Genomic DNA, 24,062 nt, shown 5'->3' on the forward strand with positions numbered 1-24,062 from the left:
TGGAGCTTTATTTAAAACCCTGTCGTCCAAATGGCGCCTTTTAAAAAAAAGGTGGAAAGGAATGAAAAGTCAACAAGGACCCTTCGATTGGGTTTCCTGATGGGAGCCACACACGAGTGAAGGCGCACACATGCCCGCACACAACACCGCCTGCCTGTCTACATGCATCTGAGTCTATTATTATGCTAATGAGGCTCCATTCTCCATCAGTCCCCACAGTCTCTGCTTTCAATCTAACACACACACACACATGCGTGCGCGCACACACACACACACACACACACACGCACACACAGAGACAGATATATTTCGCTGAGCTCAGCAGTATGACTCGCAGGCTCACAGGAAAAAATAACGAGGAGTGGACAATTTTACCCTCATAGCAACAGACCAGATAGAAATGGCATTTCCTGGCATGCCGCCGTACGCCACCAAAAGGAAACTGGTGGATAAACCACGTCGCAGACAAAGCCACTGTAACGGCTTTGTCTGTTTATATACGAAAAAACACAATCTTTGTTAACTAACTAATAAAGATGCGACTAAACCGGGCAGCATTAGGTGTGCAACCGCATGAAATATGGAATAGCCTGATAGGATATGGGACGTATGACGCCATCTGCAAAGATTACGACAGGGTGTTGTACTGCAGCCAGCCACAGGGGGGAGCTCAACGTCGTTTGTGCATTTCCTATATCTTTCTTTTACTACATATAAGAGGCAACAGAGATACTAGAAGCATGTTAGCAATTTAAGGCATTCTTGTTTCCGTGGAAGTCATTTGAGATTCAACTACGTTTTCAACAATAAAGGAAACCGTGATAGGTATCCTGTTTGTTTTTGTTTTTAAGATATGTAAACAGTGGACAACATTTGAAAAGTAAGCAGTGATTCATCAATAACTAGCATTTCATCTCAAATGACTCCATTGTTTGCTCTAGGATAAGTGTGGCATATTTTCTGTAACCTTCTTGAACCAAAGTGTTTCCAGTATAACTGGAGTCCATCTGTGATACTCGGCTAAATCCTGAACACATACAAACACAACTGAGAGACAGCAGAGTCAACCAAAGACCAGCTGATACTCTCACTGAACATACAAACACAGACACAGAGTGATGTGAGTCTGTATAAAAGACACACTCACATCCAGAGACGGGCCGGCTCCCTCTTAAACATTTATCAATGAACTATAAAAATGTAACTCCAAGGACCTCACTGAATACAACTTACGTAAACGCACACGTCACTGAATTACATCACACACACCATCATCCTGCTCGTCACGGTGTGTATGAATGGGGGCAGGGCTTTGCATGAGCGTGTGTGTGTGTGTGTGTTTGTGTGTGTGTATGTGTGTGTAGCCATTTGCTGGCTGGAGGGAGACGTCTGCTTGAGTGTGGCAACACTGAAACGGTGCAAGGCAGTAGTCTGCTCAGTGTGTCTGTCCTCTGACACACAGGCAGACAGGCAAATGAACGTTGTGTAACACGGAGCTTTGAGAGACTGAGAGCTAATCTCTCTTCCTCCTCTCGGTGAAGCGTCGCCCTGTGAAAACACCTCGCAGCGGGGGTGACTTCTCCCTTCACAAAAGTGTCTCTGGATCAAAACAGCACAAGCCACGACTTAACACGCCTGAGCTCTAAGAAGGTGCTGAAACTCAACAATACTTAAAAATTCACTGAACTTACTTGATTTTTATTGTTTGAAGCGGTGGCTCTCACTCTGGGGGTGTGGGGGGGTTCTTTGTAATGCAATTACTTTGCTCTTTGACAGTGATCAGTGTGGTGAAATGGTGAAATATATGCCTTAATCTATTTTTGCATTTATATCCCTTGTTAACAATTACTTTTTCCCCTCTACTCACTAAAAATTTCACTTATTAAAGTCACATGCTGGTCATTTTTAGGTATTTTTGAAATCATGGTCTATAATTTATATATTTATGTATTTAATATGTACGTTGTTTTGTTGGCAAATGAAAAAATGAAATCCGGTTCATTACCTACATATCAAAGATATTAACAGCCTGCCTCTTCATTTCCTTGGCATGGAAAATAAAGCAGAAAAACAAAGCAAAAAAAAAAAAAAAAAAAAACACCGTGAACGCGCACTTTAAGCTATCTTATTAGACCCCAGCTTGGTCAACGTGCAGTGCGTGCGCGCCGCTGCAGGTCCCACGGGCGAGATGCTCTTTTTTTTTTTCTTGTTCGTCAGATAAATAAAACGAAGCACTTCCGCCTCCTCTTCCCCCTCCCCCCCTCTCTCTCCATCCATCTATGCCAACCTCTCCCCTTCTCTCTCTCTCTCTCTCTCTCTCTCTCTCTCTCTCTCTCTCTCTCTCTCTCTCTCTCGCGTGCGTTCTCAGCCTATAAAATGGAAACAGCTGATCGCGTTCAACAGAGAGCGAGAGAAAAGAGAGAGAGCGCGCGCCACAGCTCGAGGAGAAGAAGAGAGTGAAGGAGAGACGGGAAGAGTTGACAAAACGGGGGATTTTTCTTTGGTTCTCTGGTCTTCCAGTTTTGCTCGAGCATTATTTGTCTTTTTTGTTTGTTTTGTATTTGTATTTGTATTTGTATTTGTATTTTTTTTTTTTTAAATCATTTTATTTTGAAGGAAGCGCCCCCTCTCGAGGCTGACTCGACTCACCCGCATGGGAACATTTCCTCCGGAGCGCCTCCCAGCTCGTGCCTCTGCGCCCGGAGGTGTTTCCACAAACACCGGAAACTTGACGTCTTCTTCGCCGCTTTCCTCTTATCTTCGGACGGGGCCGGACGAGGGGAAGCCTCGCGCCAAAGTGGAGCTGTCCAGCTCGCGCAGACGGCCAAGCACGAGGAGCTTCGGGAGCCGCGCGAGAGGAGCTGTCCGCGTGCTGAACGCCGGCGGTCGCCTGCTGTTTTAAAGACACAAGGGGGAAAAACGATTACAAACGGGAATTAAATATTAGCAGACTTAGCCACAGATCTTTAAGAATTTTTGTTTATTCCTTTTGTAAAAAAAAATATTTATTTTTAGTTTTTAATCAAACTTGTGTGAGTTCTACGGGTGGCTTCATCCGACTGACAAACCCAGGACCTGAGCACAAGTCTGCAAGGACACACCTGAGCACAAACAAAAACAGAACCGAGTGCAGAGGTTTCGCCTGAACTTAGAAGCCATGCCTCTTCTCCACCCGCCCGGCTGCCTGTTGAGAGAAAGCGAACGCACCTCGAGAAGCTGAGAAAGGTCCACCACAGGTGTATTCTTCAAAGGGGACGGGTAGCGCTTAGATCTACCCCGTTTGTTTCTTTATTTCTTCGCTCAACTCTTGAGAGGGCTGAGGACAGACAGGGGACTTGGTTTGTTGTTTGGCTGGAAGAGAAGAACCCCACCGAGTCACCATGCCTCGCTCCTTCCTGGTGAAGAAAGTGAAGCTGGACGACTTCTCTGCCACTGAGCTGGAGAGTTCCTATGGGCAGAGTAGGAGAGAGGAGCTCAGCCTGCGTTTCCACCACCATGACAAAGGTTAGTACACGCTCACGCGCACACGCACACACAGCACACGCGCATACTGTGTCATAAACCAACCAGGCTATGCCTCAATCCCCAGATCTAAAGCATTAGTCATGACAGTTTCAGAGGGGCGATGTCGTGTAGAGAAGAATTGCGGGGTTAAACTCAGGTCATGTTCTATAAATGTACCAATTACAGGAATGTACGACAAAACAAAACTTGCGTATGATATTACCATGCCAAGAAAAACATACCATCCATCCATCCATCCATTTCCAATACCTGAGCTCAGGGTCACTGCGGTCTGCTGGAGCCTATCCCAGCTGACACAGGGCAAAGGCAGGGTGACACCCTGGACAAGTCGCCAGTTCTTCGCAGGGGGAAACAGATCCCAGTGTTCAGATTTCGCTGTTATGATAACAATACATTAATAATGCATACTAACTAAAGCCAGGTCAGCCTGACAGCCCCAGGGTCTTTCTCAAAGAGACCGGGATTCTGGATGACTCAGTGGGTTTACATGTACAAGTCGTCACCCATGGGAACACCATGTGTGTGTGTTTTTTTTTAAAAGGTCTAAATCATGTTTGCCATCTGAGGGACAATTGAAAAGAATCAACTCCTCCATGAAAATGTCAAATTTGCATGCACGGAGCATTTGTTTACATTGTTGCCCAAGAACAAAGCTAGTAGATAAATCACCATCAACCAGTCTTTCTTTAAAACATTTAAACTTAAACTTAGATGTCCAGTCCAGTTTGCTTAAAGGAACAAGTTAAAAAAAAAAACATTAAAGTACCTTGAAAACCCCCCCAAAAAAACAGGTAATTATACATATACATATATATATATATATGAAAACAGGAACCCAGAGAGGCGGGATTTTCACAGAAGCAAACACGCTCAATGACTATGCTGATTAAATCATACCACCAGCACGCATGCTGAGGGATTTCCTTCTGTTCTGCTGCACAGTAAATTATTAAAATCAGGTTGTTTCCTGCAACTGCGAGTCCCTCTTCAGAAGAGAGATTTTCAGAAGAGGTTGCAGAGCCACGTTGATGCTAAATGGTTCCCAACACCTCTTTAGCCCGGAGTTTTGGGCAAAGTACAATAAAAAAAAAATGTTGGTAAAAGGACATTGATAAAATACTAACATGCACTGAAGCCTGCCGTGTCTGCTGTTAGGGTTGTTATTATTTTCCTGGTGTTCGGAGGCATCTTACGCGTTGAATACAACTGAACTGGTGTGAAACCAAAGCAGAGTAAAACATGAATAGTAAAGTGGAACTACACAGATGGACAAAGTGACAAAAACACGGGTAACAGGCTGGATAAATAACCTTGAAAAAAAAAAAGACAAACGCACATGGTGGGAGGTCAGCTGCTCTGTTGTTCGCCCCCTGGTGGTGAACGTTTAATTTCTGCAGCTTTTAAAGAACTAGGTAAGGGGTTTGCATAGCTGTGGTGATGCTGGTTTTTCACATTGCACCAAGGTCAAATTTTAGATGAGGAGGTACCAGGTGTTGCAATGAGGGAGGGAGCAGAGGGACATGCAGCAGCAGCAGTGGCAGCAGCAGCAGCAGCAGCAGATGCAGCAGATGCAGCAGCAGCGGCAGCAGCAGCAGATGCAGCAGCAGCAGTGCGGCAAACGTGTAAAGACTGAGACTGCTTCCCCTTGTTATAAATATAACAAGAGTTTGACTGAAGCGACTGCAGCTTGTTGCACACACACACACACACACACACACACACACACACACACACACACACACATACGCACACGCACACGCACACACATACACACAGAACATGCACCCGCTGCTGTGTTTCTGTCAACTCGGCACATTTCCTCGGCAGCTTGCACAGCTGAGTGCACAGCATCACAAAAGCACACACAGACAGACAAGCGCACACACACTTGCACGAATAGAGGAAGCAGTCGGTGACCTACAAGTGTCCAAAGCACACAAGTGTGTGTCAGTTACTGCTGGTTTGGATCAAAAATTAAATTGTAGCTCGCAGCTTTTCTCTCCCTCTCTCGCTCTCTCACCCTCCCCGTGTCTCGTTTCCTTTCGCGTCGCGTCCCTTCTCCTCCATCTAATTCACTCCAAGTCACATGAAAGAGAGGCTGGCCATGGCTTGGCAGAGTGTTTCAATCTTTAATAAAGCATTTAGGGCAGCTATCTAATGTCTAATGTGGCTAGAGTGCTTTGAAACGGACTCGGCGGGATGGAGACGGACGGAGACAACAAGCTACAACATCTCCTGCGAACGAATCTTCTCAAGCTATGAGTCGCCACATTTACTAAGCAGAAAACAAATAAACAAACAACAAAAACACAAATAGAAGTCTTTTGAACTTTTTTTTTGTTGTGGAAACAGGTTACTGTTTTACAGCTGCGGTGGAGCTTGTTTCTCCCCCGGCAGTCGGATTCGAGTCTGCTGGGAACCTGCGTGATTCTTTTGCATCATTTCCAAAACTTGCGGCTGCCCGAGTCCGACCCACAAAAGGGGGCGGCTACAAATGACCAAGCCCTGCTCCCGATCGCAAAGCGTTTACTCATGCTCTATAAACCGAGACACACACACACACACACACACACACACACACACACACACACACACACACACACACACCGAGTACTTTGTCCCAGAGTGAAACGATTGAATATTCATGATTCATGATTTCTCCTCCTTCCCCACCACCACCACCACATCTTCTCTTATTCGGCTAATTCCGTCTTACTTTGTAGCTTAATTCAATTCGGAGCGCTAAATCAGCATGGTGGCTTTAAATACCACGGCAAACCTAACACAAACAGCTGGAATCAAACTGGGAATGCCAACACTGGGCAAATTCTCACATCTCTCCATGTCTTTCTTGGCCCATTTTCTGCCCCTCCTTCTATCTCTGTCTCTTGTTCTCATCATAATATCGACCAGCCCCTGAGCTTTTCTCAGAACTGCGTCGTGAAATGATATTACCAGCAACGGTATCTCCTCAGTCGGCCTGCATCTAAATGCTTGCAGAGTGCTAATTGAAATGGAGAGCTATCGATCGGCATAGATCCACAGGAGTCATGGCTGATGGGGCGGGTGGTGGTGGTGGGGTGTTCAGCAACCAGTCTCTCCCTGTAGCTGCCGTAGCTCAGCCTCAGCCTGTTGAGTTCAGAGGCCAATAATAGAAATAGCGAAGCGGCTGATTGCAACAACAAATAATTCAGCTGATTTGTCAGGAAGGAAAGGCACGCAGGTGAGTTTCCGGCAAAAATATAAATAAATAGAAGAACCCCACAGTGGAGCTGCGGAGAGAGATTGACAGCCTATGACTAATGCACAGTTGAATGGTGTTGCTGTCAGGGTGCCCTTGAGCAAAGCAGCAGGTTCCCGACTTGCTGTAATTGAGACGCTCAGTTTACGGGAGCTGACACTCTGACAGGTCGTATAGGTGCGACTGTGCAGCTGCAGCCCCGTCAGCTGCGCGTTGTCTTGGGGAGCATCGTGTTCACCGAACCCTCCGATGAAAAATGAAGACTCCCCCTCCGAGGGCAAAGAGTTTCCTCAAGGCATCGCAGGGAGGCATAAAAGCACTTTGCCGCCACTATAAATACCGCAACCCTCTCTCTCTTTTCCTTAGGTCTCGGCTTTAAATGGTGGCTTTTTAAATGGCTGTGCTTCAGACCTTCAGATCAGTGGCCGAACCTCCAGAATGGACTTGGAGTCCTGTGTGCATTTTTGTGTCTGCTCCTGTCTCATTTGACTGGAAAACAAAAACTTTCATCTTTAGGATCCAGTGTGTAATATTTATTCTATTTTTATATTGGTAAAAACTCAATACACTGCCCATAGAGATATTAATACAAGTGTGTACTGTGAACAAGGTATCCCGGTTTGGGTGCGCTGGCCACCGTAGCTCACTGGCAAGCTCAGGAGGGGGCGGGAGAGTGAAAGATGCTGCAATCAAAAATGTATCCACTTGATGTCGCAGTTGCTTCTTCAAAACCTCCAAATATTCCACACTTAACCTTTAAAGAACAACGCGCATGTCGCTAAGTGAGAGTGGGCGGTCCGATTGGTATTTTTTAAAAAAGCTGTTACGCCAGCCTGACGCCAGGCTGTAATCAGCAACACTATCAGGAGATGATAGGCAGCTACCCTGAATAATGAATGAACTCGGGAGAATGAGTTTGATTTGTAGCCCACGTTGTTTGCAATTACGCGAGATCTTTGTGCTGGGTTGTGGCAGTCGGAGCGAGCCGCCTTCCTTATGTAAAACTTTAACATCCAGCCCGCATCAACTTGAATAATTGATGTTTTCTTTTTTTTTGTTAAACAAAACCAACATTTAGGTTTTAAACAGTCAAAATGTTTGCAGTTAATTCATTTCAGGATAATGAATTAAAACGATACGTTAAGTGCCTATGTGATATGTGGTTAATTGGAACATAAATCAATTATTTAGGAGTTCCGGGGAGAGCACGGATATGTAATAGTGTAGTGAAAATTTCAGCTAAAATTGATACACTTGTAATTTTTAAGGGAGCCTATCACTGATTGCAAGCTACTCAGGAGTCCAAAAAAAATTCACTGATCGAAGAAGCATACAAGTTTCCTTGTTCCCCCTGTGGAAGTCGTCTTGTCTTTGAGAGAGATGCAATCTAATGCCAGGAGAGTCATTTATATTAAAGGTCAAGTGTGTAATATTTGGCCTGATTTATAATTTTTATATTGGTTAAATCTTAATATACTGCCCATAAATACATTAATAAAAGTGTAGATTCACAGTACCATAAAAGTAATTTACAACAACAAAATACATAGAAAAAGAGTCTTGCTCCCAGCTAGCTGCCCTCTTGCACCGCTCTATTTCTAAGGAAGCCTGGTGTGGACAATTCAGCTGGCCTGTCAGCGTGTTTCGTAATTAGGGTGACTGCACACGTCCTCAAATACCAACGAAGAAGAAGGCCACCGTAGTTCACTGGCGAACTTGGGAGAGGGAGGGTGAGAGGATGAGCGCCACAATCTAAAATGTAACCACTTGACGTCCTTGTTCTGCTGCTGTTCTGAAAATCTCAAAATAAATTACACACTTCACCTTTAAAGTGCTGCAATGATGATTTCCAATGATCATGTCATGATTGGTATTTTCACCATTTCCAAATCCATTCATACCTTCTCTGTGCTTTCCCCCTCACCACCCATCAGGCTACGTCAGCGACTACCTGAGCCCGTCGCCTTACGATGACGTGGCGGGCAGCGACTCATCGCTCATATCCAAGGCGCCCCCCTCCCCTCCCCACCCGTCCATCATCTACAGCCGCATGGGCGACAGCTACTCGGCCTCCGACATCCACGGCGACTCGGACCAGCCTGACAGCCCGCGCTCCGAGGCCTCGTCGTCGGCCGGCGGCTACATCAACGGCGACGCGGCCGTGAGCGACGGCTACTCGGTGGACGCCTTCTTCATCGTGGACGGGCGCTCGCGGCGGAGGGCGGCGGCAGCGGCGGCGGCGGCGGCGTCTGCGGCCAGCCCCAGGGCCGCCCAGAGGCACGCGTGCGGCGAGTGCGGCAAGACATACGCCACGTCGTCCAACCTGAGCCGGCACAAGCAGACGCACCGCAGCATGGACAGCAAGCTGGCCAAGAAGTGTCCCACCTGCGGCAAGGTCTACGTCTCCATGCCGGCCATGGCCATGCACCTGCTCACGCACGACCTCAAGCACAAGTGCGACGTGTGCGGCAAGGCCTTCAGCCGGCCGTGGCTGCTGCAGGGCCACATGCGCTCGCACACGGGCGAGAAGCCCTTCGGCTGCGCGCACTGCGGCAAGGCCTTCGCCGACCGCTCCAACCTGCGCGCCCACATGCAGACGCACTCGGCCTTCAAGCACTACAAGTGCAAGCGCTGCGACAAGACCTTCGCCCTCAAGAGCTACCTGAACAAGCATTACGAGTCGGCCTGCTTCAAGGGGGGCTTCTCGCCCATGAGCTCACTGGGGGAGTGACGGATTCAGATTTTTTTTTAAAAGGTTTCTTTTTTTTTCATTTTGTTGAACTGGAACTGATCCCCCGCCTCCGGACCACCTCCCTGCTTTCACCTAACAAAGAAGCCCGGCATTGCCGCGAGCGCCCAGGAGAAAGAAGAGTTTTCTGCAGAGAAACTTGAAGCAAAAAGCAAAAAATAGACTTGTTTTTTTAACCGAGAGCCCCTCAAATCGCTTCCCGCCCGATCTTCCCTCCCCCCGAGCGAGGAGGGAAAAGTTTCCGATGCTTGATTGCCACCTGCTTAATCTGATATGATACGTACCCCCGCCCAAAGCCTCCCCCAACCCTCTCCGCCCGTTGAGGCTTTTTTAGGAGTCTTTGTGAAGACAAATATAGCAGCGCACACCTGGCAGAACATTTTTGAAGACACCTAGATCTATTTATGTCCATATCTATCCTTGTTCCCGTCCCTTCACAGGCCACAACAAAACAACAATGAAGCACAATCGTGTCCCCCTTGTCCCACGTGTTCACTGATGTTTATATCACACCTCCCGTCTTCTCAAAGCCTGATGCAATGGATATTTTTTTTCTCCAGATCTCTGAATCTGTTTTTTCCCCAGCCCCTTGCCTTTGGTAAACTGTTCATTTTTATTTTATTTTGTTGTTGTTGAGCGGAATCTGAACAAAGACTGCAAGCAGTAACGCAAAAGGCAGCAGTGTCTTTCAGGGTCACATGCTCTCTTACATCCACGAAGAAGAAACCTGTAAACGACGTACGAGCCGGCTAATACACGGCCGGCGTGGCAAAGCACACCTTTTTGTACTTTTCTCAAACCAATGTCTTAAAATGGACAAAATGCTGGGGGCCGTTCCTCTCTTTCTTTTTGGAGGGTCTGACTTTCAACGTTGGAGAATGAAGTGGAACCTGGAGAGACAAACTAGACTTCAATGGCCACCCGGGTATTCCTTAACAGTGTTTTCCTACAACCTAAGTCTGATAATATTTATTTTCACTTGCCAATATGAGACATTGAAAATGTCGCGGTACTATCTCAAAAGGTCAAACCTTTATCAAATGTTGTAAAAAAAAAAAGTATTTTTACTGTGTTCAGCTCTTAACTAGATTTGCGTCTTCTATTTATTTCCTTAATTTATTCATTTATGGTATGATTTTGCACTTTATTTTTGTTACTTTAATTTGTTATATACGTGTATCTTTTATGCCTTTGTTACAAATATGCCAAAGCATTTGACACTTTCTGATCAAGAAGTAACTTATTTTTTCCACCACTTAAATTAAAAGAAACTGCTGTATCTAAAAAGCAAAAACAACAACAACAAAAGGAAAAAAATCAAAAGCCTAATGATGTAAACTATGCCAGTATTATGATTTTCGAGGGATATTTTGCCAAACCTCTTAGATAACAGGCACATCAAGCAAATTTCTGACTTGGGCAATATTTCATCCATATCCAAGCAATAATGCATGATATTTTTTCAAGACGAGCGAGTCATAACTGCCTGTAACATGTAAAGATTTTTTTTTTTGGTTTAAGCAACGCTTTCCTATATATTGATGAGAAATTTCAGGGAGTCAGCAAACCAAGCGAGTGTTACATTTTGAGGGTGGGTTAACGAGCTCAGTATCAAAAAGAACACGTTAATTGTTTGATTTAAAAAAAAAGAAAAACCCGCACAATCGATCACCCAACTATTCCTGACAAAACTCAAGCAATTCAATGCTACGGTGTCCTGATTACAGCACCGACTCGGCTGCTTTCCCTGGTCGTTTGGACGTATTCTGGGCTTCCGGAAATCCGACGGTTCTTTCTGATAAGGAGCTCCGGGGTTGAATCGGGACAGGACTTTTTGTACATGGTTTATGCACTGCCTGCCTCGTCTTAATATTCTAAAGTATTGTAGAGAGTAGAGGGTACTACTGTAGGCCTCTGGTGCTGAAACACCAATAAGACACCAACTTGCACTCACCTCATTGGTCAATTGAACTTCCTATCCAGTTTCTGGTTGTTTCCTCCACTCCATCTTTCCTGGTAGAGGCGTAGCGAGTCTGAATGCAATCATTACGGGTGAGGACAAGGAGGAGAAGGAGAAGAAGACAGAAGGCCATCATTTCAGCACCAGAGTGCACCGATAAACATTTAGATCCTACTATGAACTACTGTAGCCTATTATAGCCACAAGCTAGTTTACCTATTCGTATATAGAAGCACTTCTTCCTCTTATGAATTGTATCTTATACAGTTTCTGTTCAAAGATAGTAGCACAATGCAAGAGTGTAGATTCAGGTAGACAATGCCTTGTATGTAGAAATAAAAAGCCTCTTTCTCCTTTTCTACAAAGACGAATCAAAGGTTTTCAAAAAAAAAAAAAAAGAAAAGAAACAAAACAAAGATGCTGTGACGGCACAAGTTGTGTTGTCACCAATGGCACAATGTATCATGTGTCACCTTTACTACACTTTGTCATTTATTTGTCAACAGCATCTTCACCACCACCCATTTTTTAAAAGAACAAATAGAAACTTGGCTATTTTGCAGCAAAGGAGCCTTGTAAATAGTGTGACTTTGGAGTCTGACTATTTCTACAAATATGTATTGAATGACAATGAAGATGATGATGATGATGATGATGATGATGATGATGATGATGATGACAGCATTGATGAACATTATGAAGGCAATGAATTCATCTGGGGCTTCCGGTTCACTTCTGGCTTCCTCCTCTGGGGTTTATTTTGAGACCTCCACTGGTGGTTTGTAACAATGTAAAGCACAAATGAAACACTGGGCATTTTGCTTCACTTCCTAAATAAACAACTAGTTTAAAGAAACAATAACGACAACAACAACAACTGTGTGTTAGATTGTTTCCCTCTACCTCTGCTCTGTTTTTACATGAAAGGAAATCAACTCTGACGTTATGAAAAACAAAACACCACCCAATGTGCCATCATTTATGATGTAAACAATCAGTTACCTGAAGACCCTAGTCATCTGCTAAAATTTGAAATGAAAGCGTATTAGCCGTTGCACCCATATACAAAATTGCACATTAAGACAAAGACACTGACCTACAGCTTACACAAGGCCTCCAGCGAGGATGAAAGGAAAGAAGTCACAGATTTGGCTAATGCAGCAAAACAACAAACATCGACAACTCAAACATCGACTTCGACCCTTGTTATCTCCTAAAGACATGTTCGCTGCTTCTCGTGTGCCTGTGATCAGCTGAACAAGACATTGACAATGTTAGCGTACTACAAAGCAGCGTACAGTTTATATGTGAAATTAATGGACCGTGATATCTGTTTTTTTTTCCAAGCCACTGTGCTCTCATGACTCACTAAATTATTAATTAGTGTTTACGCCTCCGGTGTGAAAAAAAAAATTCACTCATTGTACTTAACAATTCCAATTTCTCCGTCTTCCTTCCTTTGTTTTGCCCTGCAGTGAATGTGCAGAGGTCAAAGTGTCCAAATGACTGTCTTTGAGTGTGTCAGTGTGTGACAGTTTAATTGCCTGCTTGAAGTATCATACATGAAGCAGGAAGCTGATGTCAGGGCAATGACTTTAACCTTGGTGACAGGGCACGTGCACGATGAAAGCGCTCATGCGTGTGTGTGTGTGTGTGTGTGTGTGTGTGTGTGTGTGTGTGCGCGCACATGTGGTGGTGGTTGTGGTGTGATACTACATGAATGTAAAACTTTCATTTTCATTAGGTAGCATAATTAGATTATTTATGAGAAGATTTATAGGCTAAACAGACTCGCCTGAATGTGAAATGGGTATAAACCCTCTCCATCGGTTCTGCTTCTTGCTTGTAGGTTAAAGACATTGACTGGCAGTCATCGTGACGTCACCCATTGGTTTGCAAATGCTCATTCGGAATCAGTAGAAAAGCCTTCTGTCAGAAACTAAATCAACGACAAGTTGTGACGATGCCAGACATTTAAAGCCCCTCCTGGATCAACCGCGTACCGTTTCCATAGCGCATTGCTGTGAATTATAGTATATATATCAGCCACATGGAAGCCGGTATTGATTGTGATTGGTTACCATCTGCCAGCACTTTAACTCCAAAGACAAATGGCCTTCTATTAAAAGGTGATTGATTTTCTCCTATTGCTACTAAAGAGATTGATTTTTCTCATATTGCCTCAGGTCTGCTAATGATACTAATTCTAACAGTCACTGGACCTGAAAAAAGGCGTCCTATAATAGCCGCCGCCAATGTGTGCGTGCGTGCGTGCGTGCGTGTGTGTGTGCGTGTGTGTGTGTGTGTGTGTGTGTGTGTGCGTGCGCGCACGCGCGCACAGCAGTCCATCCACAATGTATGCGGGTAACTACGAAGTCTATACCAAGATTATTTTTCCCGAGCACCCTGCAAGATCCTATTGATCCACTGCAACAGACTGACCATCAGCTCAAGCAAAGAGGAACTGAAGAAAAACAGTTTGAGAAAACAAACAGTGCTTGTTTACATTGGCCCTAGACATCGCTTTGAAGACTTGTCAGATAGACCTGAATATATGTGGACAGAGCACCGTGGGTATTCACAAACATGGAACTTCATTAGTCTGGCTCTAACTCTATTTACACTATTTATGCATTTCTTAGCAGAGACGCCATCTTCGCTCATTGTAGCATGTCCGATGTCTGCATTTTACTCTGCTAAAAATTCTGATCACCAACCCAAATAAAACCTCTGTTTTGCTCTAAAAACATAAACACATACAAATACCAAAAACTAATAATAAACCAACAATGTGACCATTTGCAAATCAAACAGACTTCTTGAAGCTTTCACTCTGGAGAAAGATGTAAAATATGGACTCGCATAAGGAGAATATTTTATTTATCACTCCAAAAGCATTTAAATATGCTAATCCTTGTTTTCCCATGATGTCTGACCTCCTAGCCTTAAGCAGGTGGAAGGCTTTTAAATAGTTCATAAACTGTCCCTTTGTAGTTTTTTTTTTTTTTTTTTTTTTTTTTTTACTCTAAATCATTCATACAGCAGAAGGGCTGCAAAGCTGAACCGGCAACGCGGTCACAATAACTGATAAGACATGGTAATATCTTTCAGATCCTTTGAAGGAAAAGGCAGCATGCCTCTCAAGAAAAAAAAAGTACAATTACAGTATGTTTAAGAAAAACGATTGCTTCATTCGTCGGAAATTTTTCCCCCTCACTTCCATCTTTGTGGGCTAATATCTCGCCCTGCAGCGATCGCTTGGTGACTAAGATGTATCTTCGTGTGTGTTAAATGTTCTGTTTAACAGCAAGACGCTCATTCGCAGCGAGATTGGTTTCAGGTGCTCACGGGTGATTTGTCTCACGTTAAATCAGGGCTGGAAAGTGTGCGAGAGAGAGAGGGAGAGAGAGAGAGAGAGAGAGAGTGAGAGTGAGGGGAACAGAGAGAGATAACGTTAACTTCATGCAGTTTGGAGGAGCGCTTGCTGTGTTTGTTGAAATGGAGAAGAAGCAGATGGGGGGTTTCTCGTACGTAATTCCAGACTTTTTGCACAGAGTTGTTTGAATAGTTATTCAGTTAACGCAGAAGATGAAAACAAATGCCTCTGAGCTGTGTTTATGGTGTGTAATATTCTGCAGGCGCAACTGCAGAAAAAGCCCTGGAATAAAATTAACCTGTAGAGGAGAAAGTGTGTGCGCGTGTGTGAGTGCGTACATTTACTTTGTACATGAGCGCCACGCAGGGCTTTAATGGTGCCTCCGAGGCCAAGTGGCTTTCACCGTCTGTGCGTCTATTTGAATGCAAATGGATGCATATGTATACAAGCTTAGAGAGTAATATCACGGTTCAGCACTCTTATAGGGAACACAATATGTACAGAGCAGTTCCTGCAGGGGGAGGGCGGGGTGGGCTGGAGAAGCACACTCGTGAACACCTGCTGCCGTGTGATAGGTGTGCTGATAGGGCAGTGACACGCTCATTAACTAAACTCCTCTCAAAAAATCATCAAAATGCTGTTCAACTAACAGAGTGAGAGAGAGAAAACGACACACTGTTAAAACAAATGCGAAGCTATCTATCTATCTATCTATCTATCTATCTATCTATCTAGTATAAATCTTCTTATTTTTCATTTTCAAAGGAGGAACTCTTGTTAAAGCCTATCAAAAAGTCATTTTTTTCCACCAAGAAAAAACTTTCAGTCCTTTAGGTAGATAGCGGGCTATCTATAGCTAGCATGCTATCTATAGCATGCTAGCTATAGATAGATATACACTGTAAATCTTCTTGTGTTTCTTTTTCAAAGTAGTTTCCAGTTTTCATCACAATCTGAATGAAGCTTTTTTTTCTTTTTTAAATTGTAGAATTGAAGAAATTTTTCAGTCTGACTGGCTATGTTTTCCAGTTGAAATCTTGGGGGACGTTGCGAACCGACTCAGCTACTAGTCCATCCAAATTAGCAGTCTCACATTTCCTCGCTTTGTTTTGTTTAGGTTGAGTCGATTTTCGCTCCTATTCAGCCACATTGGTGTCAAAATTTAAGAGAGGAATCCGGCTGATCAACAGGTAAAAAAAAATAAAAGTAATACTGCGGTCGGTGACACTGCACGCAGAGCCCCTAGACAGGGGGAGAGGGGGAGTGACATGACAGACGGAGATAATGAGACAGAGACGGAGGAAAGACGGAGGAAGCCGAGAGAGAGAGAGAGAGAGAGAGAGAGAGAGAAAGAGAGAGAGAGAGAGAGAGAGAGTGTAAGAGAAGGTGTCAGCCGGCACCGACTGAGGAAACTCGACCTGAGGCAGCGACATGAAACCCAACACTGCACTGAGCCACATCCTCCCACCTCCAGAACACCCTCACACACACACACACACACACACACACACACACACACACACACACACACACACACACACGCGCGCGCACACACGCTGAGGGGGCAGGGGGGCAAGCTCCCTGAAACTCATGAGCGCATACCGAACGTGGAGAAAAATCTCCAAATCACAGTCGGCCACCAGGGGCGCTTCATCACGAGATTGCACAATTGATTTGCGTTACGTTGCATTGCACGTTGCATTGCACCTTTTTTTTGGTGCTTGGCTCTCCTGAGTGAATTCAATTGCCAAACACCAGTTGCATGCCAAGCAGCAAAGTGTCTACTGCACCGTGACAGTGAGGCACACGTGCAACACACACACACACACACACACACACACACACACACACACACACACACCCTGCGCAAAGAGAGTCGACATGGAACTCGCACACACACATACATACGTGCACACACACAGGTATGCAAAGCGCGACCGTGCACCTGTCCTCGGCAAAACATGCATTAAGCTTTGCACACAGGGACAGGTCTTTTAAAGGGGTGTTTCACACCTCATCGCATTTCAATTAGGACGGAAGACCGACTGACAGACACACACACACATGCGCACACACGCACATACTCACACACACACAGAGGAAGAGGCTGACAGTCCCTCCGTTGGGTGAAGAAGATTCATTTGGATTCCCATCTCTTCTCCTAACACCTCTTCTTTCTCGTGTGCCCTTTCTCCTCACTCTCCCTCCCTCTCCTCCTCTTCCCTTCCTCTCACCCCTCTCACCCCCACCCCACATCCCAGCGCCGACTTTCCCTCCGTATCACTGTGACTGACAGCGGTTTGACCTCCCGGCTTGTCAGGGGGGGGCAGGGAGGACGTGGAGGGAGGTTGTCGCACAGACCGGCTGAATGGAAGGGGGGCCCATCTCTGGGTACAAGCCCGCGAAGGGCCGGAGGGAACGGAATAAATCCCGCGGCAGGCCGAGCGGTCAAACGCAGTCTGCTAACACTCTGAGACGTTTTTGGAGTGTAAACGCGAACAGTCGGCGCTCTAATTAGAAACACAGCGGATTAGGCAGAAAAGGAACAATGGAAAGGGTTCCAAACGGTATTCCTCTGCACGAATCACTTCACAGTCTGCAAAGTGTGAGTTGCTTCCAAATGATACTAACACTGTTTTATTATTGCAAGTATGCGTAAAAGGAAGGTAATGCCACAAGAAACCAAGCCTGCCTTCGGGCTTGGCTCTGGCTCAGGAAGTGTGAGTCTGAATCTCACCAGGTGAGAGGAAGCCAGCAGGGGTCAGACAGGTGTCAAGAGGAAGAGCTCTTACGGACAGCTTGTGCTTGTGCGGTAGATGATCGGTCAGGGTCCATATTGTGGATCGCTGAATCGCTGAATTGATGTTATTCCCCGGAGCGCCTACTCCGCACATTTCCTCTGGAACACACAAAAGAGTGACTGACAGGTGTTGGACACGACAGAGAAGAGGGATTGAATTGAGCTAAATGCTTTCTCTTACTTTTATCCATAAGCTTCTCGTGGCCACTGTCCAGTTTTTCTTCATTATCCAGGTTCTTGCAGGTTTCATTTGTTTATTTTTGTAATCTCTACTGATGTGAGCAACAGCTCACGCTGGACACCAACTGGAACAGGGTTTGCCTTCACAACTGCCTCAGTATTTACCAGGTGAAAAAAAAATACAGAACGTTGCACGGATCCAAAGGGGGAAAAAAGTACAACATGTGGAATCATGAGATTTGCAGGACTGCTGAGGAGAAGCGTCCAACTCTGGGAAACTCTGGTGCTCCAACATCCGCATGTATTTATTGTTTTGTTTTTTTTTTCTCTTTGTTTTTCCCACAAAGGGAAAATTAAAAAGGGGGAGGGGGTCTGGGGCAACATTTATGGCTGATAATGTTTTTTTCTTTGTAATCTCTCACTTTCTATAATGTGTATTTTATTGCACCAGCACAGGACAAAGCCCTCAGGCACTGCGTGCTAGTGCGCGTGCATGCACGCACGCCACGCAGCAAGCAAGCACACACACACACACACACACACACACACACACACACACACACACACACACACACACACAGTACAGTATGTTAGGTTTAATATCAACTGATCATAGAGCAGTGAGAGCACAATAGTTGTGGACCATGCATCACTTCACTCACACACACACACACACACACACACACACACACACACACACACACACACACACACACACACACCCCTGTGAGTGAAACACCTGTGTTTTCCTGCCAGTTGTTCACGCTGGAAAGTCATTGCCTGTAATTGGTTTTATGAGCAAAAACGAAAGATGGATTCCAGCCTCGGCTGGAGAACGAACGTGCAGACAGAGCGGCAGGTGGAGACAGAGGGTGAAGGAGACGGAGAAATTAGCCGCAGCAAATAATGGAGTAGAAAGCGTGTGTGTGTGTGTGTGTGTGTGTGTGTTGCACCAGCGTTATTAAAGTTGTATTGTAAAATGCTTTTAAAACGCCGACCATCAGCCAGGCTAATCATTTTTTAAAACCCTCTGTGCGTCTGTGCATGTCAGAAATCCTCGGTGCACGCCTGTCATGTGGGCTGTGGTTGGTGTAACAGTTGGGAGCTGTTGGCCTCGTATTCCAAAAGGTCCCTAAGTCCGACTGGGGCAATGACATGGGGAGGGGGGGGGGGGGTGGATCGAGGGTGGAGCGTTTCACGTAGTTCCATGTTTCAACTTGCTCTGAAATCAACCACGTTGACGTATCCAGCAGACTATTGTGCTTACACAAAAACGCTGCTGGCTGAGGGTGACTCTGCGGCCATCTGAGGAACCAACTTTTTTCTATCACGTGAAGGAGGAAACATAAAAAGAGCTAAAGACAAGGCAAAGACAGTGGGGGACAGATTAAGGCAGAGGGACAGAGAGATAGAGGCTGAAGTCGAATAATCCCGGTTATGTCCAAATTTAGTCAGACGCCGCGGAACATCCAGTCCTTGACTTCAGTCGGAAAGTCATCAAACCCGCACCAACTTGTGTTCTGCATCACTCTGTAAGTCTTGCCTACTCTTCCTCCTCCTTTTCTTTCTGCTGTTTTTTCTTCTGGAGTCGGCTCCTGTCCAGTTTTAGCTTTTTCACCAAAGGTGTTGTACACACACACACTCTTGCATGCTGCTTCAAGAGGCCAAGCACTGACAAAACATTTAAAGAATATAAAACTTCACAGCATTAACGCAGGAGCATACATTGAAAGAAATTTTGATTTTGGCAGCAGTTTGTTGCCCTGCAGAAGTTTATTTTCCGTTTGACAGTTTGGCAAAGACGGATGAAGGTAAAGCGCAGTGATGGCACAGCCAGCTGGTCTTATAGTTAAATAAATGGCAGGGTGTCTCTGGGAACTGTGTACTGTGACATGTTGGGGTGCCGCTGTACCACGGAGCAGCTCAGGGCGCTGCGGCAGATCCCCATGTCACTCGCTTCATACCACTGATGAGTGTCTGCGTTATAGTACTCTACTTTGCTTGTGATGGAGTTGCCGTTGAAGCCACCAGCCACAAACAGACGATCCTCAAAGACCTCCATTCCAAAGTTGCTGCGAGGGCTGAACATGGGAGCGATGAGTGACCAACTGTCTGTTTCTGGGCTGTAGGCCTCAGCGCTTCGTAGACGGGAACTACCATCAAACCCACCAACCTATCAGCAGAAGAGCAAACAAAGGGCTTACAAAAAGGGGAAAAAAATGACACTTGAGTTTTTTAACGGAAGAAATTAATGGAAAACAGTTCAAAGCTACATTGCATTCGTTATGACAACAACAGTGCCCTTACGTGCATAATTTGTACACATATCACATAAACCAAATGTGCATCATAATGCTAATGCCGGAATAAAATGTGCTGCTGTTGCAAGTAGCAGGTTTGTATGCAGGCAAAAATTTGCATTTGCTAGCATGGAAATCATTTCAGATTCACGTAACTTTGCTGGAACAGAAAATCTTACTTCTGACGCAGCGCAGACAGGGTTTGTTTTTGTTTTTTGTACTCACCGCATAAATTTTTCCTGCATATGCAGTTAATCCGAAGCCGCTGCGCAGGCTGTTCATTTGTGTGATCACTGTCCACTGGTCCGTCTCTGGATCGTAACATTCGCATGTTTCCAGACATTCTACTCCATTGAAACCACCACAAATGTAAATCTGCAGAGAGTAGATTGAGGTTTCAGTTACAAAATGAAAACAATTTCAGTTTTAGACTGAATAGTAATAACTTCAGTCACAGTCATAAAAAAAACGTGCAAATCTATTAACCTATCTCTGTTAAAAATCTTCAAAACCTCACATGCTAGTAGTGATGAATGCATGTGAGTGCATTTCAATTGCTAAATATCTCAAATCTGATTAATATTTGCAACACGTTCAAATGGAACCCAGAGCACAAGTTATCACTCCTTTGACGTGAACTCACCTTGTTGTCAAAAGCCGTGCTGCTGGCATCGCTTCTCTGCTCCATCATGGGTGCAATGAGGGTCCACTGGTTGGTCTCGGGTCGGTAGCGCTCGGCAGTGTTGAATCGAAAGTGCCCGTTGAAGCCGCCCATGGCATAGATGTATCCGTCCAGCTGCGCGACACTGACGTAGCAGCGGCGGAAGTACATGGGTGCCACGTTGTGCCATGTGCGTGTGCTCAGGTCAAACTTGCACACGCTGTTGAAGTACTCCACCCGGTCAAAGCCGCCGAGGCAGTAGACACAACCGTTGATGACCGCAGTGCCGTGGTAGGCACGAGGCTCCAGATTGTGTTCCACATTGATCCAGATGTCGGTGTAAAAGTCATATGCCTCAATGCGGTTGCATGCACTTCTAGCGCTCCAGCCGCCAATAGCCAATAAGATCGCAGTAGGGAGGCGAGGGCGAGCCACAGGATTACGGACCGCGCACACAGGTGGGATTTCTTGCCTCATTAGGTATCGGATGTGCAAGGCGTCCTCCACCATTTGCAGACACTCGCAATTTTTTCTTACAAATTCATTCGTCTTGACAGTCAAATTGATGAACTCAGGACGCATCAAGGCCAGCCGGACCTGATTGGGGGAAAAAAAAAAAAAAAAAAAAAAAAACGGGACAGGATGAAATACCTTGCTGACGGACCTCTGCTGCTTAACAGTTGTTTTCACTGGAAATCTAATTTCTTGTACCTCTAGTAAATAATTGTGAGTTGCGCTTTAATCAAAGTTTGTTGTCATTAAGATCTTAGTAAACCACAAAGCACCGACCCAGTCCCTTTCACTTTGGACATGATAAATGTTATATAATTAACTCTAGGAGTTACTTGATTTCAATGATGTGGCCGTCAAACTGGCATGAGTGATGACAAAATATGAGCGTACCTTTGAAAACAGGAAAGCAAAGTATGTTCTTCTTTCTTCAGGGGAATGAGCAACCCACTGATGGATGGCATTGAATACAACGGCCTCATCACCCACTACAAGCTCATCGCGTATAATGATGCCAGTCAGTTCTTCCAGAGATACATGTAGGATCTCGTCACCAAGGGCAACCTTTTCAAAGTTATCGATGATATACTGGTATGCAGTGTGCTGCAGTTTCGGACAGGGGCAGATGTGAGTAAACTCCCAGATGCCAATGCAGTTCTCGGCGCAGAGTTGCCTCTCAAGAAAGTCCCAGCATGCCAGAATGATATCGTCCACAATGAGCTGGTCGGCTGCAAGAAGCAGGTCCTGCACGACGTCTTCTGTTACAGACATGATGCCTGTGTATGCATACTCAATGATGAGCTGCATCATGTGCGGAGACAGGCCTGGTATCTCAAAGAAGTTCTTGTCTGATTTTGACCAATTTGTGAAGAGAGTTCTGTGGATTTGGATAGAAATAGATTTAACAGATTGGGCCATAATAGGTGATTTTGACTGCATAAACTAAGTTTTATCTTTATCTAGGAAGAATTTTGAATAGAGTTTTATAAATAAACTGTACCAACACCTTAAGATACCAATTCAAGACAAAGGAACTAAAGCAATAACCAGTATCATTTGGCAATTATAGGACAGATATTATCAACCATTTTGCAATAAACTGCCTGTTGTTCCATATCAGATGTTTAAGAAAGTAATGAATACTCATCTCACCTGAAGTATGGGCTGCAGTTACAAAGGATAATTTTGTGGATATGAAAATCGACATTTTCGATTTTGATGACTGCATCGGTAAACAATCCCTGCAGACGGAGCTGGTTGCACACAAAAAAGTCGGACATGCCCCCGTTACTGGTGTTGATCGTTTAGAACGCAAACATCCGTTCTCTTCCACTTTTTGTGAGCCCCAGCAGGTGGCATACAAAGCATTGCATTACTACGGCACTGAGTTGTTGTTCCTCCAAACTTACACCCAGTCTCGTAGCTATAGCAATACCTGTTTCCTCAAGGCAGCTGGCACTCAGTACATTACATTTCTGTACACTTTTATGAGGGGGAAAATAAATCCACATTGTCATCTAATTTTCTACTTTTATCGCACCTTTGATCATGTCTTCGACCGCCTCTTTGATCATGCCTTTGATCATCAATGTTTGACAAATGACAGTGTTGTGCAAGGGGTCTAGGACGGCTCTGTCTGTGACAAGTTGGCATGAGAACAGTATATAAAAATAAAGGTTAAAGACAAAAGACAAATGAGGAGTTAGGCGGTCAAAGATAGAAGACACCTAGAATCAGAACTCACTGGATGTTAGCTGCCATTGAACCTTGAAGACAATGGGTCGGGTTTTTGACGGAACGGAATCCTGTCATTGCATATTATGGAACCAAATAAAATAAATTAAAGAAATTGATGTTGAACTAGCATACCATTCTTCACAATACAGTGCATTTTCACAGCAGTGAAAGGTAGTTATTGCACCACAGATTATGTTGCCATTGGTTTGGCTACTCATTGACAAAGCTTAGCTAAGTCAATCCATTGCATCCAACGACGACCCACATTAATTTGTCTAACAGGGCAGCACACACTCCACTGCAGCTGCAGGAGTACGCAAGTAAAACGACACCACGTGGATGTCATTGGATCAAAGTTGAGCACACAATTTAATCTCTTTGCAAGACCATTGTATGGAGCATTTTTGGGGATTTGAAACTCTATTCTGAATTGTGACGATGGCATTAGCCATGTATCCATCCAGGTAGTGTGGCATCCGAACGTCTGCCACACCACACTTTTTGAATTTTCTTCATTTTTAAAGGAACTCAATGTGCCAGGAAAACTGTCCATTAAAACACAAGAGTTGCTGAGCTTAATATCATCACTGCCACCTGCCACCTTCCACAAGTCTTGTTTTTGGTCCTAGCACCAGAACTTCATGCTCAAGCAGTGAGTGGTCAAGCATTTGTTTGTTGAACCATTTATTTGTTTAAAAAACAAACAAAAAAGAAACTTGGTAAGTACAGTGTTTGATTAGATACATACATACCCATACATACATACATACATCCCCCATTAGATGCATATGTTGCAAGCAGCAAGGAGGCAAAGTGTTACAAATTAAAAAATATGACAGCAAAATATGAAAAATGTCAAACTATTTAATAATTTACAAGATAAAATAGACATTTTACATATTAACACATTTTAAGCATACCATGTCAGAGAATTAATAGAATTCTCAGTGAAACTTGTTTTGGTCATGTGAATATATATGTTGGCTTTTTCACAAGGCTTGGTTTTGGATGAAAAAAACAAAA

The 24,062-nt window shown here is 44.7% G+C and overlaps 2 protein-coding genes across 3 annotated transcripts; one reads left to right on the forward strand and one right to left on the reverse strand.

Moving 5' to 3' along the window:
* Positions 1–2,427: 2,427 nt before the first annotated feature.
* Positions 2,428–12,444, forward strand: LOC142877232 (transcriptional repressor scratch 1-like). The gene is made up of 2 exons (XM_076011694.1): positions 2,428–3,504; positions 8,701–12,444. The coding sequence occupies exons 1-2, from the start codon at positions 3,381–3,383 to the stop codon at positions 9,495–9,497; spliced, it is 921 nt and encodes a 306-aa protein (XP_075867809.1). The 5' UTR covers positions 2,428–3,380; the 3' UTR covers positions 9,498–12,444.
* A 7,022-nt stretch (positions 12,445–19,466) lies between these two features.
* LOC142877139 (kelch-like protein 10) lies at positions 19,467–22,943 on the reverse strand. 2 transcript variants are annotated; one of them, XM_076011530.1, is made up of 6 exons: positions 22,843–22,943; positions 22,455–22,555; positions 21,696–22,179; positions 20,775–21,389; positions 20,357–20,506; positions 19,467–20,004 (listed from the first exon to the last, which is right to left on the reverse strand). In XM_076011530.1, exons 3-6 carry the CDS (start codon positions 22,110–22,112, stop codon positions 19,681–19,683), a joined length of 1,506 nt encoding a protein of 501 aa, XP_075867645.1. In that variant the 5' UTR covers positions 22,113–22,179; positions 22,455–22,555; positions 22,843–22,943; the 3' UTR covers positions 19,467–19,680. The 2 variants fall into 2 exon arrangements, with proteins under 2 accessions (XP_075867645.1, XP_075867644.1); XM_076011529.1 differs by lacking the exon at positions 22,843–22,943 and having other exon boundaries at positions 22,455–22,815.
* Positions 22,944–24,062: the final 1,119 nt, after the last annotated feature.

The sequence above is a fragment of the Nelusetta ayraudi genome, unplaced genomic scaffold (genome assembly GCF_046127955.1).
Source record: "Nelusetta ayraudi isolate G7.1 ecotype Tasmania unplaced genomic scaffold, CSIRO-AGI_Nayr_v1 ptg000135l, whole genome shotgun sequence".
NCBI lineage: Eukaryota > Metazoa > Chordata > Actinopteri > Tetraodontiformes > Monacanthidae > Nelusetta > Nelusetta ayraudi.